The 17,899-nt window shown below is 43.4% G+C and overlaps 1 protein-coding gene across 4 annotated transcripts in view; it reads left to right on the top strand.

The window, feature by feature from the left end:
• The first annotated feature begins 2,830 nt into the window (after positions 1-2,830).
• Positions 2,831-17,899, top strand: part of phf21b (PHD finger protein 21B) — a 75,637-nt gene continuing 60,568 nt past the window's right edge. The window contains exons 1-2 of one of the 4 annotated variants that reach the window (XM_037121744.1): positions 2,832-3,277; positions 4,012-4,077. In XM_037121744.1, the coding sequence (XP_036977639.1) occupies positions 3,224-3,277; positions 4,012-4,077 (120 nt within the window). In that variant the 5' untranslated portion in view covers positions 2,832-3,223. Of the gene's footprint in view, positions 3,278-3,379; positions 3,709-4,011; positions 4,078-17,899 lie in introns of those variants that run through there. The other 3 variants (XM_037121745.1, XM_037121746.1, XM_037121747.1) reach the window with 3 other exon arrangements.

The raw sequence follows: 17,899 nt of genomic DNA, 5'->3' as shown, positions 1-17,899 counted from the left end.
AACAAAATATGGAAATAAATGATGTAGTAGAATAAAACATATTACATAATAATGATCCATCTAATTAGAATAATAGGGGGGGACATGGGGGGCCTCGGGTTGACCTCGGTGGATCTGTGTATCTGCGGCCCTGCAGACAGAGAGCTGAACATTAAACCAACATGGAGTCAGCAGCAGCAGCAGCAGCAGGATGTAGAGTCTGCTCCATTCAGAGCGAGCAGCGCTGAAACTCTGAGCAGCTTGGACCGGAGAGCCACCACAGAGAAGACTTCAAGAGTTTCACCGCTGAGCCGTGAAATGAAAAGTAGCAGCTGATGTAGCAGCAGAGCTGACCGGGTGGGGGAGGGGTTCATCGGGCGGAGGAGGAGGTGGAGGGGAGAGGAGGAGGTGGAGGTGGAGGAGGGGGCTGGGAGGGACTACTTTCTGTCAGCGCTGCAAGCTGACTACAAACTACAACTTTACTGTGAGGGCTGATGTAGAATTTGGGCCTGTTTTATGTTGCGCTGGTGGACCCCTCCCCGGGTTTTAGTGCTGTATGGACGGACTCAGCGGAGCGGAGCGGCAGGCCGCCGGGGGGCCGCCGACATGAAGAAATGGCTCCACGGCAGCGTCGAAAGAATTGTAATGTCCGTTTGTGAGTCCCTCGAGCTGCTGCCTCTGTCCATGGTGCTGCTCCCTATTAAACACGTTTAAACGCCGGCACTGAGCTCCTACACACACACACCCTCCTCCTCCACCTCCGCTGATTTTCATTTTGAGATGCTTGGTGCTTCAGACTGTGGTGAAGTTAATCGCTGTCGAGTCAACAATAAAGTCAAACACTAACTGCCATCTCTGCTCTTCATCAACTCTCCGATCACATACTCCGTGCAGCCCCGCCCACTCCGAGCCCGTACTTCTTCTTATTGGTTCCCTGTCCCGTCTCTCTGCATTCGCAACTCCTGATTGGCTCGACCTTCCCGCCCACTCTCGTCCCTCGCGCACTGAAGCAGCCGCTCGGACCAATAGCGGCTCGGCTTGTGTTCAGAGGGCGGGAGGAGGAGGAGGAGGAGGCGGCGGGGGCCAGGCTGACAGAAATGGGGGAGAAGAGGCTGGATTTGTGAGAACAAACTGCCACATTTGGCCTCTTTGTGTTTGAAGAGGCAAAAACTACAACTGGGCAGATTTGCTCGGAGGCTCTAGATGTATCGACATATTTTATATTCTCTAATCCTCCACATTCTCCTTGTCTGCCTCACTTACTTGTGATTGTAGCTGCTGCTGCCATTTTTGCTCTTGGTGTTAATGCTGGAATCCAGAGGAGTTAAATAATGTTGGACGACTCACTGCAGCCTTTGTAGGTTGTAGAGAACTAAATAACTATAGTATAAAATAGTCTGAAAAGAATCTGAACTTAGATTGCAAGTTTGTATTGTTGATGCAAATGTATAGGTGGATAGACTACAGGTCATCATTATTATAAGTCATGACAAAGAGAGCATTTTACACTGTTTCCTGAACCGAGAAAATTAATGTGAGAAAAAATGAGTGTAGTCCTAAACTAAAGCCCTTTTTTGAACAGTCAAAATGTTTTATATTCGCGGCAAATGTAGAAAAGGCCTCTTAAAACAACTTTAATGGTGCAAACACAAAGATATTAATCCTTCTTATAGTCACAATTCAACTTATGGACTTTGGAAATGACTTCACAGACCGTTAGGCCTTATATAAGCATCAAATAGATTTTGAGCAGCTGAAATAATATTCATAATATCACTTGAAAGTCTGTAGTTGTATATTTGAATCTGTATTTTATGAAATTGAAGAATAGCAGCAGATTCTCATCTATACAAAGGTCCTGCATGTGTGGAAAGAAGAATAGGACGATCTAAGACGTGTAGCTGGCATGCAAAGTTTACAGTTAATGTTTCTGCAAACCACAGATAAGTTCATGCTCCAAATGATATTTTCTTAACCCTAGAATGCTTTTTTGCATAAACCTAACCAGAAAAAGATTGTAAATTTAAGAAATATGAAATTTTATTGTACCTTTTCAAGGGAAAACACCTGACTGAATTTCAGAAGAGTGCACCATTTTCTAGTGATATTAATATATAAGCTATCCGATTGACTGAGCATGTATGGTCATATTTTCTGGTAAAATCATGAAAACAATAGTATTTAACTAATAAAGCATTTAGTTGCAGTTAATAAAAACACTTACACTCACATTATAATACTGCAGCAGCCCACCAGAGGGTTATTTACTATAAACTCTTTGTTCAGACATCTTTCAGGTGCACAAAAATGATTTCAGAACTAGAATTTTTCCAGACATGCAAAACATGTGAGGCTGAATTTTCTGAATGTCTCAGAACTGCTTTTAGTTACCTAGTTACAAAAGATAAGATCAGATAGAACTTTATTATCCAGGATATTAGGTCAGAAATTGCTCCAAGAACAAAATGACTATATATATATATATATATATATATATATATATATATATATATATATATATATATATATATATATATATATATATATATATATATATACTGATACTACACCTATTATTAAATGTTGTAGGTGTATATAGCATTTTTAATTGTGTGTGTAATATAATCATATTGATGATTGTATGATTTCTCACTGAATGCAGAATAAGTCTAGTTCTGATTCAGACTCTCTATCTTCATATTTCGATCATGTTCACGTTAGATTATTGAGTGAAAACAGAGTTTTAATCAGAAACCCTCCTCACTGTGTTCAAGTAGTGGCCCCACGGGCTCACTGCGCATGCTCGGTCCGTGGGGGGGGGGGGGTTCTGCTCTCTCTGCTCCATCCGGGAACTTCAGAATTACCATTGACAGCCGAAGCGCAACTTTTCCCCAGGCAAAGTGAAATCAAGCCGCGGACTCGGACAAAATATAGTCCTCGTTTTTCAACTTAAATTTATCGAAAGAAAAGCGAACCCGCTTCCCGGTCGGACCCGTCGACGTTCGGCCGTCATCTGGAGAGGACCCGTCCGGGGCCGGAGCTCTTTCTGCCGGGTTTGGAGCACTTTTTGAGACGGGCGGAAAGTGGGTGATGAGTCCTAGCCTGGAAAAGAAGCGAGAACTTGCTTTGCAGCCTGAGTAGTTCTTCTTTCAATTGTTATTGTCGCTTTAAAAAATCTTTAATTCACTTAAACTTCGTCTCGGTCGCGTCGAAAGTGGGAGAAAAGTGTTTTTCTGGTCGGAACATGGAACTACAAGGCCTGCAAGAGGCGTTGAAAGTAGAAATCCAATGTCATCAGGTAAATGAAACATCGTGTTATTCTACCCTTATTGGTGTTACGAGCAAGTGAGAGCAGGAGGGGAGAAATCTGAAGGGATGAGAGGTTAACACTCCGAGGGGAGAACTATGCGACATGTCGCTGTTAATGTCTGCCGGCGACACATCGTCCACTTCCAAGTCTTGATTAAGTGCACTTTTCATGGTACTTTTGGCCGATTGTCGTCGGTGTTTTTCTCCGAGCAACAAGAATTTGGAGTGATAATGCGGTGGTGCTGTGTGGCGATCAGGACGCGACCTGAATATTTATGAGGTGCAAAGAAACTGAGTCGCTGTGGCGATCAGCACCGCTTTGTTCCTCCCTTACATACTAACTTGAGACACTTTTGTAAATTCCCATTTCACTCCTCCGTCGTTTACAAACTAGTTGCACAGATGAAGCAGGACCCACAGGTAAACGTTATATATATTTCCTGAAAGCTTCTCAGCGACACGATCCGGGATCCTGGATCGGGGAGTGTGCGAGAAACTTTATCAGCATAAATCTCTTCTTGTCCTCGGTTAAACATCACTAGCTTCACCAGTTAGCACGCCTGTCTTTATTAGTGTTATTATTTTGGCAGCTTTAGCTTCCCTCATCGTGACTTTAATGGAGGAAAAAAAAATCCCGTCATATGTGGTGTGAAGTTTCATTGTTGTGTCACAAAATGGTCATTTCAACTGACAGTGTGTTTTTTTGTTGTTGTTCGATTGTAGGATGGAGAGCTTAAGAGACAGCTACACGACAGGCAAACAAGAATAACAGCCCTGAGCGATAAACAAGTAAGCTCCGGCCGGACTGTTTCTTTTATTTTCTGCCATGTCTGTGCCCGGCTGTGGGAGCTTCTCTCCCGGGTACAAGTAGCCACAACAACACGGTGGATGTGAAAGTGGACCGTTGGAAGCCGCCTCGTCGAGCCGCGGCGGGCAGTGCAGCTAGCTTAACTCGGCGCAGGGCTTCATTCTCGACACTCAAAGTTGTGTAATGTTGAAAAATGTTAGCGTCCATTTTGAGTAGGTCGACATGTTTCTGGAGAGTAACGGTGGAGGCTAATAAAAGGAGCCGCTGAGCTAACTATCCGGCTCAGACTTTTTTGGGAGGTAATAGTTGGAGTTGTGTGGGTGAACGGAACCGTTTACATCACGGTGGAGTTGCTTTTTTCTTTTTTCTTTTTTTAGGCGTGTTTGACACCGCTGCTCGGCCCGGTTCTGTTACTTTATACTTAGTCTGCTGCTATTATTTCTTGTGGGTCACATGACCACAGCGGTGCATTTGATTCGCCCACGATTACGCTTTCACTTTTCTACTATCTTTATGGTTAGCAAACGGTGTCCTATATTAACTTTGAAGCGGCTGGTTTTGGAGCTACACGGCCTGGATGGATGGATGGATGCTGGAGGAGGCAGCAGTGGTGTTCAGCACCGCGGCCAGCTCCTCCAGCTCCTCCGGCTCCTCCGGCTGCCGCTGCACCGCCCCGCCGGTCGGTCCCAGCCCGACAGCAGCGCACACAACTTCCCCACATTAGCAAGAAGAAGAATTCAGGGAAAATAGGTCGATTTTTATTTCGCCACTCGTTGCCTTGTGTTTGATTTGAATTGTTCGGGGCCTGTTTTCCCTCTGCCTGACTTTCATCGATCCCATTTCCTGTGGAATGCAGTTTGTGAGCACTTGGAGCAGCAGCGCCTTGATTTGTTGCAGTTAAACCCATTAAACTTGCTGTATGTAAAACAGCCACATAGCACAACAGCCAGAGTTATGAATCCCGTGTGTTGTCACGGTGCAGGCCTGAATCCTGACTCTACATCCTTGTGTTTGTGTTGGAGTGTGTATTTTTCTTTCCCCTTCTTCTTCTTCTGCTTCTTTCAGTTTGGTAGTGGAAGCTTCCATTTTGAGAGAGAAAAGGGGGTGGCTGCTTCCCCCCTCTAACATGGAGAGGAAAAAAGTCTGCAGAGTTTCGTGCAGGAGGAGGAGGTGGAGGAGGAGGGGGGATGGGCCCCATTCATGCCTAACATTACCATTTTGATTGCTTTGATGCTGTTTTTGGTTTGGACGGGGGGAGGGGTGGCAGGGAAAAGAGAGACAGAAAGCCCAGTCAGCACTGCACGGCGATGTTTTTAATCACAACACACTACACTGATTTTTTTTCTTCTTCTTAGCAGCAAAATGTGACCTTTAGTTTTCCTCTGCACACACATGATGCGCTGCTTCTCTCTTAAACCAAATTAGTCCTAAATTATACATCCACAGAGGGCTGTTCCAGTAGAGGTTTAATGATGATCTTGGATAAAACTAAGCACACTTTGAGGCTGTGTCAACATTTGCTATGTCCAGAAATAAACTCGCCTTGAACTTCAAGCTGCTAAGAGAGCAAGTTTTTATCAGATGGAAGCAGAAATAATTAGATAACTGCACAAGTGTTTTAGTAGGACTGAGAGACTGTCTCCTGGCTGGAAGAAAAAGCCTGGAGGTCATTTCATGGTCACAGTTTGAGGCCTGGAGACGGAAGTTTGAGAGAGAAGCCTCCACTAATCAGATGGAGGATTTTAATTTGGAGCTGAGCAGTGAATATGGAGCGCAGTCTGTCTTCAGCATCCATGTTGTGAATAAGAACACGTTTTTAATAACACCCTGTTTTGCTCCAGAAAACAGCCAGTGTTTATCAGAGGAGGGGAACAGGCTGCTCTCCGTGGTTGACGGATGTAAATGCAAGTGAGGAGTGATTAGAAAATAAAAATAACTTGACTGGAGAAGTGCAGAACAGATGAGATGCATATAAGAATCTGACCATGGTTTTCTGACTCGGTGTGGAGGTCTGTCTCCACTATAACATCTGTATCGACTACCTGTATCCTTGATAGCCGTGTTTTTGGCCCTTGAAGAAGAATGGATTCATTGATTTTGCTCCACTCTGCTCTACTTGCCCTCTGTTGCATCATGGCGTCAGTTTTTTACTGACTTGTCAGGTGGATAGAAGTTGTTTTTCTTCCTTTTTCAACAGTTCTGCTCCATTTATTGTCTTCATTTATTTCTTCAAGCAGACCATCGATCAGCTTCTGTGGATTTATCTCCTGGGCGTTAAACTCTTCTATTTATTCAATTTCTGGAGTAGAAATAGTGTTTCCAGTCTTCCCTTTAACTTGAAACAAAGGCTGCAGCTGCTTGACTTGAAAGATTCCCAGTGACAGAAGTAAAGTCATTTTAAATACAGCATCTGTAACCATGGATACTCCTGTGTCTTACACCCTGTGCTCCTCATTAAGGCTTTTTTTTAAAGTTTCACATAGTGATGTGTATACAGGGAGTGTATTTTGATATATATATATATATATATATATATATATATATATATATATATATATATATATATATATATATATATATATATATATATATATATATATATATATATATATATATATATATATATATATACACACTCTGTGTGTGTGTGTGTGTGTACATGTGAACAGCAGTAAAGCAAAGAGAAGTAGTGCTCTCTAAAATGAGATCCACAGGAGAGGAGTGCGAGTGCAGAGGGAGTGATTGGTGGAGTAATGACGAGACACAGTTGTAATCGGTGTTGCCAGATCTGGCGAGAGAAACAAGCAACCAGGTCTGTAAAACAACACCAAACAGGCAGCTTTACCAAAGGTGGGAGGCTAATTGTTCATCTAATTTGTAATTTTGCAAAGGAGAAGCAAATATATTTACTAAACACGCACATTCTGTGACTACTGATATTTGTGAGTGACCTTCCAGAAAACAGGTGGCAGCTGTACACTCTTATGTTCCTCTTGTAGAAGAACAGATGCTCATGTAAAAACAGACTCTGGTGACAGTAGAAGTTCTGATCCAGCTTGTTTCCTCCAGCACAGTAACAGAGTTCAGGCTCTGACATGGACTCAGAGTATCAGAGTAAAAAGTCTCCCTCTGAAGGACATTTGTGGTCAAAGCTAACTGAAGCTCACGTCATATTAATAGAATTCAAAGACTATTAAAGTTAAAGGTAGAATCAGTAGGATTTGTCCCAGCTGTTCCTGAACGCAGCACAAAGACAGTTGATTGTTGAGTCTCATTCCCAGGACGTCAAATAGACACATGTTGGGTTGGTAAAGCGTCCCGAGCAGCAACAAAGAGAGAAAATCAGAAACTCTCTGCAGATACGAGACACTAACTCGCCTTTTCTCCACATTCCAGCCTCCCTCTCTGTCTGTTTACGGCTTCTTACGGCTTTTACGTCTTTGTCTCGTCTCGCTGCGTCTGATTGGTCCACATCAGTCTGCTGATGTTGGGAAATAACAAGAATCCAGAATTCAGCTCAGATGCATCAAACTAAAGTAACAAGGCTGTTCTGAAGCTGTGAGGAGGAGAAAGTTCAGGTGTAGAGAGGAGAAGTCACACAGAGACTCAGATACATGAAACATGTACTGACTTAGTAAGTAAGTATTTGTACTTCAGGACAGGAAACTTCTCGTAATTCAGATTCAGATGTTTCTAATCAGGTTTGTTGTGATGAGAAATGGTGTGTTTCTGGATGGTTGGATATTCAGGACTTAGCAGTGTGTAAAGGTCATGACTAATGCTGTGTGTCCCATTTCCATATGTTTACTGAGGCTGTGAAGTACACACTACAGTATGTGCTAACATGTTTCTGTTAGTGTACAAGAAGTGATGCATCGTCTGCAAACCAGTGTGATCTCCAGAACAAAGTGAATTCTTCAGTCAGAACTGAACAAAATTCAGCTTGAGTTTGGTGAAGACAGTCAGAAGATGGTATATGGTGTTAGACTAGCGAGTTCTGAGTTGTATTATATCAAACACACCATCTTTATATCATATCAGTGAGCAACTTTCACATCATGAAGTTGATACACATAATGTATTAGTAAGAGTCCCAGAGATGTTTAATTTGCTGGTAATCGGAGGTTTTGAGTCTGTCACCTCCTCTCTGTGTCCCTGATTGTTCCATAATCTGACTTTTTCTCTCTCCTGAGCTCCTCGATAGTAAGTTGTGTAATGAGAGATCACCACTCTGAATTAATTTAGCTACTTAGGGAAGAGCCGGATGACAAAGCGAGTCAGAGCTGGTGTGGAAGCTACAGTTTGGTTTCAGGTTGACCTCTTTCACTTTCACAGCTGAGGTCAGAGTTCTGGAGCAGATCTGTTGGTGCTGTGTAGTTCAGAGGTTTGATGTCAAAGATCTCTTGCACTTTATTTTAACATTTCTAGATTTTATTCTGTGGAAAAAAGCGAATAAGACTGGGACTTGTGTCAGTTGATTGTATTTTATTCTATATCTGAGCTGGTCCAGATGTGTTTTATTAAACATTGATTTAAGTGCAACATATAAACACACAAGTGAAATAATTTAAACTGGGTTAAAACTGTGTGCAGACATGGAGGTCCTCCACCTGACAGAGCCTGAAGGTCACGTAATGAAGCAGGACTGCACACCCCCAAATACAGTGAGGGGCAGGATTATGTTATATGTGTCTGGTCTTCAGGTGCCTTACTGAGATGTTGGTCTCTGTTAGCCTGCCAACATCAGCAGCACTGAAATAGTTACCTCAACATCACCAGACTCCATTAACAAATGTGGTGATTTTAAGAGTTGTTGACTTAAAACAAACTTCATAACGTAGTGAAACTGTGTCTCTGACAGATTCTGACTCATTGTGTCCTTGTTGTAAATTCAGCATTAAATGTTTCAGCTGAAGTTGTTTGTCTCCTTGTAAAAAGTGTCAGTTTGTGGCAGCATGTCTGTACCAGCCTGTCTGCTTCTGTGTCTAAAGTGCTAAAGTCTTACCTGCCAACATTGATCAGCTGTTTGAACACACTGTTTACACTGATTTCACCATTTACACTCCATTTATGAAAGAAGAAGCATGTTATTGATCTAAACATGTCACATGTTACAAAGACACTAAACAGGAACAATATAGGCGGCTTCTTTGTCCCCGTGGAGAAAGTCCCCAGACTCCCTTAACAAACGTGTCAGTTTAGTGAGTTGTTGAGTTGGAGACACTTTATAAACTCTGTGAAACTCTGTCTCTGACTCATTCTGCATTATTTGGACCTTCTTGTTAATTCTGCTACATGAACTTCTTTCTTTATTAAAAAACACAAGTTCACTCAGGATGGATGTTCATACCAGCTCTAAATTACTTCTCAGTAAAGGACTCTTAAATCCATTTTCTGCTGCTGTTCCAGCTCACATTACTGTTATTGATTATAATAATCAGACATTATAGTTATTAACTGCTGAGGTGTGATCTTAAAATGTGATATTATTTGCCTCTGGTGGCTGTGGTGATGGTGAAACAGGCTTCAGATTGTGTTCTGTGTGGTATTTTTAAAAAGGTCTCGTGAAGTGTCGACTTTAACTTAGTGAAGCCGGCTGTTTGTCCCCTCACAGCCCTACAGGTGACATTAAAGCGGCTGTAACTTGTTCAGGAACTCTTTCCGGTCCAGCTAAAAGCCATTTAAAGACAACACTGTGTCTTTTTTCTGCACTAATTTCCTCTTTGCACATACATTAGTCAGCGAGGGTCAGCGGTCGGCCGGCGCTGCTGAGACTCGACTGTGTCATACATCAGCCCTGCTCAGTAATTGGACATTTGAGAGGCTGGAGAAGCTGTTGGTCGTCTCTGGTGGGAGGCAGAGAGGTCCCCCTGCCCCCATCCATACATCCCTCCATCCCTAGCTTCCTCCTGCTGGGCCAGGCTAAAGGTTTCAGGGAGTGGTGGTCACATTTGTTTAGACAGAGGACAGGGTTTTTGTCTCAGCCGTCGTACGGAGGCCGGCGAGCAGGCGAACTTTCCCAGCAACTCAAACCAAACTCGGGCTAATCCCACAGCGGCTCATTACAGCCTCCTGCAGAGCTGATTGAACCAGAGGAAGGTTTAGGGATTTCTGCTGGACTAACTCGTGGTTTTACAGAGCAGAGTGGTGTAAAGGACCCGGTTCCCTCCAGGCTTTTCTTTTAGAGGCCAATCTATACCTTTAAACAACTTTCTCCCTGAATTCACCCTGCTGCCTTTCTTCTTTTGTCTCCAAAACTGAAGGAAGCTTTAACTGGATAATTACTGTACCTTCACGTCCCGATGGCAAAATACGCTCTTCTTCTCCTAACGAGGTTTTTCAGTATGCAGGAGGTTCACAGAGGAAAAGGACTAAGTGTGTGTTGAAAGTGTCTTGTTTTTTCACAATGCAGCCAAAGCAGAGAGTAAAAGACTCGGTGTGCTTCAGACCAGCCAGGTCAGACAGCATGTCTGCTCCACATTCTTATTATCTGTTTGCAAAAATGATCAAAAATGTCGTAAATGGCACCAAATCTCTGGAAAGTAATCAGGGATCAACTGATAGCAGTGAATGGTAATTAAAGAGACGAGTGACCAATAAATACAAGTTTTAATCTTATTTCCAAAATTGTGAATTATCAGTGGGTTTGTTTGTTTGTCAGAAGGATTTAACAAGAAGAGAAACAGATTTCCATCAGACTTGTCTGGAGGACGAGTCTCGGCTCAGAGTAGACCCTGTGGAGGTGGGCACTCGAATGCCTTTCTAGTTTAGACTTTATCGGTAAGTGGACAAAAAAAGCCAAATCCCATTATTAATAAAATAGTATCAGATCCAATTACCAGTGTTTCCCTACAACTAACAGTTATCTTCATTATTTATTCATGTGCTGTTATTTTAGTGAAATCATTGCGTCACGGTTCAGAAGCTGGACGTTGTTGACGTCTTCAGGCAGACTTGGAGGATTTTGTCTGCAGCTGTTTTAATGTGATGGATTTTCTCTGTTCATCCTTTAACTGTCTGTGATTTTACCGACATGTGAGACTAAAGACAAATCAACTTATGTTCCAGAGATTTAAATCTTCTCTTTATAAAGCTCCTACCAACACAAACAAGGACAAGAGATTCTCTCACATGTCCGTCTGAATTTTTGGAGTTCGCTCTTTTTATAATTTTCTCTTGATATAAACTCCATGAATTTAATCCAGCAGAGTGCACAGCCAGCATCAGGACACGGTGTGTAGTGCATGATACGTAACACGGTGAGTCGCAGCAGGAAGTGTTTCAGCTTCATTTCCTGCTCGTCTCTCAGGAGTTCTCTGTGGTCACTAACTCGTCCATCAGTATGAAGCGCAGCGTCTGTCTGTCTCTTCACTCTGTGATGAACCGGAAGCCTGTCCTGTCTGCCTCGTTGCATGCTGGGATACACTCCAGTCCCATCACTCTGGACAGAAGAGAAATGGAGGTGTGGACTTCAGAGACCAGATCCACATCCTCTCATTTGTCACTTTAAGAAGGTAGTACCACGACTGACTGACTGGATGTGTACAGTCATCTCAGTACTGAGCGTGCTCAGATAAAGACGATGCTACAGTGGAAAGTGAGTAAGTGGACCTTGAGTGGATATTTTGTCTCTGTTGTTGGTCATCAGAGTGAGGACCTGTATCCAGGAACTGGCCTTTCATTGTTTATGAAAAACCTTTTATTTTGAAGTTTTAGAGGAAGTGTAATCATGTAAACACTTCATACAGCTCTCTGATTGGTCAGAGATGTCCCTGTGAATGTCAACACTTCCTGTAATTCTCTCATTGGTTGAATGCTTCATATAGCTTTCTGATTGGTCGGACATGTCTCTGTGGATGTAAGCACTTCCTGTAGCTCTCTGATTGGTCGAACTGAACTGCTCTGGATGTTTTCCAGACTTCAGTCTTTTACAGCAAATTGTGGCTTCACAGGTTGAGAACCTCACAGTGTAGTAAGACAAATGGAATTGTGTGCTGGTGTGGGGGTAGCTGTGTGTGTGTGTGTGTGTGTTCAGTAGGACAGGCCACCTAGAGGGCAGCCACATATCACTACCACGCAGCAGCAGATCCCAGATCAGTCTCACGGGACTATAAATCTGCCCTCGGTCGTCCTTGTGCTCTTGAAGCTGCAGAGAATCGTCCCCATTTTTGCGTTTTGTCTTTGTACTCGTTACTGGAGGCACGCTCGGCTTTAATTAAGAGGAACGTAGCAGGAAACCCTGTGATGACTCTTCCTGAGGGAGGCCGGGCTGTCTGCCTAGCAGCTTCATGTTTCACTGTCTCCACCACAATCAGAGGCCTCAAACAGCCCGTACGTTTGTTTCTGGGTAAAAAGGTGCTTTCTGCTTCATGCGAGGTTAAAAACGAGGAGCTCGCCAGGCTGTCTGCATCGGTGTTTAAAACCATCAATGGAGTCGTGACGGGTTCCTGGAGTGAGTCTGAAACGGCCCAGAAGGAAGTCTGACATTTTAGGAAATCCTCTTTATTTTTGCCATTTCAGGAGATGAGATGGTGGATATCAGTTTCATCTCAGATGTGCCACATTAAAAGCAGCAAACAAGACGTAATCCCCTCTGTTCCTCTGGGACTTTTAATTGTTAACACCTGCAGGAAATGAAAAAAATAAAAGTTTGAGTGCAATTATGTAAAATCTCTGTTTTCTCCTGAGCAAACACTTTATAGTGTTTTTGTAATGAAACTGCATCATTTCTATGATGTTACAGCTTTTTATTGTAACATTCTGACTTTATTTCATTATCTTTGGACTTCATGTTTTAACTGTTCTTGTACATCACATCACATTTTTAATTGTACAGTCAAACAACCTCTTCGGTGTTTTGCCTGTATTTTTTCAGTCTATTAGGAGGATTTACAGTGACATCTGTGATAAAGTGACACTTTGCTGTAGTGCTGGTGTCAGTTAGACAGACACATACGACAACCTGCATGTTTATGTAATAGTTTATAGTGTTTTGGTCTCTTTAAGCTTGTTGGTGTGTCACAACTATGCTTAGAAAGCCCCAGCCTCCCTTCCTCCTGCTCTCCAGGCCGGGTTCGTATCATCCTGCAGTCGTGGATCCGTCTGACGGCTTCTTATTACCGAACAGCAAACAGTCATTTCCACAGACTCACAGAAAAGTGCTGATGTAGCTCTGCTGGCAGGCAGAGGGAGCAGAAAGGCTGCGATGAATTAACCCATGTTGACTGCCATGATGCTGCTGCTCGCTCTCAAACACTCTGTCATCTCTCTTCACACAGCAACAGTGTGTAATGTGAAGACGGAGCAGCAGTAAATCTGCTTTAAGATCATCGTGCGATGCTAAATCAGTTGACAACACAGACGATTTCATCTCTGACATTAGATCTGCGTATCATTTCTGTCCGTCATCCTGTTCTCCTCAGTGAGTCGTCACGCTGGACATCCTAGAAAAACTGAAATCTGTTATCATCTCTTGTATTTCACATTTATCTTTTTATCTACACAAACAGACTCTGTTCTTTTAAATATTTCAGCTGCATCCTATTAAACCGGCTCCTGCAGCTCTCCAGTTTCACAGCTCAACAGACATGAAATAGAAACAGAGACACTTTTTCTCCTACTTCCTTCTCACGCTGCGATGTTTCCTGAAACGGCCTACAAAGCACAGAAAATAGTTCAGGTGGATTATATAGTGCAGGTAAATGTGTTCATGTATTTGTTGTGTTATAGATTAATCTGCAGGCTGTTGTTGTCGTTTTGCAAAATGTGGCCCGTGTTGATCTGTGTTCTACTGAAGTTAGCATGCTAACTGCTAGCTCCAGCCGGCCCGTCTCTGATAGTCTGATAGTCTCGTAGTTTCAGCACTGCTGAGGTGTCAAAATATTTATTTTCTCGACATCTTGAAAATGTTGGTCATTTTCCTTTTATAAACAAACAGTTTAAAAACTGACTGTTCAAAGAGCAAGAACACAGAAAACTACACAGACTTTTATCATTTCCAAGATCAGGGCTTTAATAACTGATAAACTGTTACTGGACCTGATGACTACACCATCACTCATTGGCTGGTGAAGGCTCTAGGGCGGGCATCATATCTGCTCAAAAGAGCTGTCAATCAAATGGCGGCCATCTTAGGATCTCTGGTGTAGAGGGTTGCTGGATCCATTTGATGATGAACACTGTGTTCTGACTCAGTCTGTGACTGAGGTGGATCTAGGGAACGTTTGGGGAAAAACAGAAGACAGTTTCAGGAATTTGAAACTTTACACACTTTATTGGTGCATTGTCAAAACTTCATAGATGCTAATGTATTAGCTTGTCTTTACTTACTGTCAGAAATCGTATATCGCCACGCCTCTGGTTCTGATAGCCATTAAACCTGTTTACCTGAAATATAACTTATTTCTGACAACACTCATAAAGTTGAATCCAACAGTGCAGATCAGTTTCACGGCAGTTTCAATCTGTTATTTTGCTGCATAGACGAACAATTTTCAACACAAAATCCGTCCTGAGTACAACCACATCTCTACATTTCCCATGATGCAGTGGGGGTCCGTCTGCTCTCTGGATGCAGATGTGCGACACAGATGATGAAGGCTGTGTGTGGCGGTGTTGTGGGAGGCAGGACGACGCCTCCCTCAGGCTCATTCAGCAGCAGAAACACCAGCAGGTCCACACAAAGAAGAAACAGTCATTACATTTCATCACTTCCTCTGTTCACAGCAGCTCCCTTTATTTGTTGTGTTCGGAGGCGATCCCAGAGGAAATAATAAATAATGAGTGAGAGTTTGCTTTGGAAAACGGCTTTTCGTGGAGCGAAGAATGAAAGACGCAAGTTAGTGAAATCGATAGAAAGACTGCGAGCATGAGGCAAGTCGTCTGCTGCGAGCTGTAACCGCTGCTGCCGCTCTTTGTTCTTTACTTTGTCCTGTCGGGGCTTCTGTACTCACGTTAATTCACATGTGATGATCACAGGTGAGACGAGACGCCGACAGTCTTTATTCAAAGCTGATTCTGGCAGAATTACAGCTTGAACCCATAGTAGGGACTCGACATGATTTTTTTCATAATTTCCTATTTTCTTGTAAAGTCAGGCTGTTTTTATGATTCGACTTTCTACTCATAACTTTTCTTGTAAAACTACAACTTGGTCTCATAAACGTAAGATTTGTATCTCATGTCATCACAACTTTTCCTCAGAATTACATCAAATTCTCAGTTTCTTTCCTTATCACGCAGTTTTGATATTACAGATTAACTGGTGAAGTTTGGACTCAACCTGATGATATTATATTCTTGTAATAATGTTTGGCCTGTTTCTAGTAACATCATGACTTCGTTTTTGGAATTTACATCTCTGTTTTTCACAATTTTTGACTTTTCTGTTGAGTTCCAACACCATTTTACCAACATGACAACTTTGCTGTGAGATGATCTGCAGCAGCTCTCGGTGAGCTCGTCCTCAGTCTGTCCATGTTAACAGGCGTGTGATCCCTCAGAGGAAGCCTGACGTCGGGTACAGAAGCAGAGCGGCGACGTGCCCGGGTGTTAAAGATGTGACTTCATTAGTAAAGAAGAAGCCTGGAAACATTCTCCTCTCTTCTTCTGTGGTGAGTTTGGAAGGCGGCAGGTGGAAACATCCTTCAGGGAGTGAGAGAGCCGTGTGCTGGAGTGCTGCACAGCTCGGATTATCCTGCTCAAAAAGCCGTGAAAATTGCTGTAATAATTCAAAAATTGCCTCCCTGCATCGTGCGCAGAGCCTCTTCTTCTTTTTGAAGATTTGTGTTTGTGTAAGCGCAGACAAAGTGCTCCGGTAATTTGCATGTTTTGTTTATGAGAGCTATCTCCTGCCCTTTGTGGCGCCGGCATTTTCAGCACGAGTCCGTATCATTGCTCAATTTCACGCAGACCTGAAGTTAATTGTTGAGGTTTCATGGACATCAGTGTGTTTTCACTGCACTACTTTCTGCTGCACACACACACACACACACACACACACACACACACACACACACACACACACACACACACGGCTTCAGGAGGCAGAAAGTTACAGTCAATGATATCGGCATGTTTGATATTTACAAAGTTCATCCTGATCCTCGTGCGGGCGGCGATGTGAAGGGGAGGAGTTCAGATGGATTCAGGGATAAATCTGGATGCTCAGCTGCAGGTTGATGCTGATTAATCAGGACAGTTTGGAGGCTAACGTGCAGATGTTTGCTGATACTGAGCCGTTAAAGCAAGTCTGTTGATCTGAAACTGTCCAAACGATCCACTCCTGATCTCAGCCCACTGCTCAGCTAACTACAGAGGAATCTGCTGATTCAGGGCTGCTCACTGCAGCCACACAGTCACAGTTTGCCACCATGTTTGTCGACGCTGCCACTTGTTTTTGTGTGATGGAGTCAGCATCACAAGGAGTCTAATAATGGACTGACACATGTGATGATACAGGGACAAAAAATAGTCTTCATTGCCTGAATCCCAGTCAGAAGGGGAACCACCCTTCATTTTAACACCATTTAAACATTTATTTGTGATTCGTTTGGAAATATTTTGGATTTTGGTCAGTAGACGGAACAAAGCCTGGAGATAAAGTTGTATGCAAGCTGTGTAAGCTACAGTTAGCTTAGCATTGCACCATCAGCAACATGAGGACACAGCTTAAAAATGTGACCCCAGATGAGCGTCCCATCATGTCTGGAACTCCAACTAAACAGCCACATCTTGACTCTTATTTCTCACCAGCCGCCACGAGCTCTTTGTCTGCAGCACAAGAGGCTGCAGGAAGAAACTGGCTTCGTTCATATGCGAGGACATGAAGCCGATCAGTATCACTGATGGCTTCAGAGAGTTTTGTCAAGAATTGGAGCCAAGAAAATACCTACTAAGTAGTTATGTCTCTAATCAGTTTGACCTGTTATTGACAAAATGTGCAAATATAGATATTTGAATGGTTGGAACCTGTGTGTTTTTCAGAGCGAATATTCGAACATCATTTCGGAGCAGTGTTGACAGCCCCAGCAGGTATCATCGTGTGTGTTCTGGCTCTGGTGTCCGTGTTCTTCTCGCTGTGATATCTTTAATGTTGAGAGTTAGCAGAGAGGTCGAGCAGGTGATGAACGCTGTGAGTGTGTGTGAGCGAGCACACGGCAGCCTGTGGTTGATCTCTGCTGTCAGATGTGAACGTCTTCAGTGTGCCGGCGGCTCGGTCGGCTCGCTGATGAGCTGGAGGGACAAAAGCTGCACTCATTTGTTTCCTCTCTCGGTGGAGCTCCATTCAGCAGCCTCACCCTTAATGAACTTCCTCACATCTTCTCATCCTGGTATCGTAGCAACACGTTTTATCACCGTCCAGTCACCTGGGCCTCGGCTCTGTGTGTGTGAATAAGAACAGGAACAGCCTCCTCACACCTTCAGAATAAAAGCAGCCGACTCTTGTCCTCCTCCCCCCGCCGGTGTGGCCGTCCAGCTGACTGACACCATGAACAGCATCCGTGAGACGAGCAGATTCCTTGACATTGAAGCGTCTCGTGTACGTGAGCGCTCTCATGCATCACAGATCACAGATGAGCCTCCATGTCAGCCAGAGGACGGTCGTGGACCAAACTCCTGTTACTGTTCTACAAACTGAAGCCAAAGATGTAGTCGGGTGTTTTTAACTCCCATTTAATCTCTTAGATACACATTCTTACATCTGAGCGCTTCATTCTTACAGTCCAAGCCGCCAGCTGTTTTATTGAGCATAATTTTATTTCTCCAACATTCAGCCCCACAGATTAACTTTGGGGTCCCTGT

The sequence above is a fragment of the Acanthopagrus latus genome, chromosome 14, assembly GCF_904848185.1.
Source record: "Acanthopagrus latus isolate v.2019 chromosome 14, fAcaLat1.1, whole genome shotgun sequence".
NCBI classification, from domain to species: Eukaryota; Metazoa; Chordata; class Actinopteri; order Spariformes; family Sparidae; genus Acanthopagrus; species Acanthopagrus latus.
This window is presented reverse-complemented; position numbering and strand designations above follow the sequence as displayed.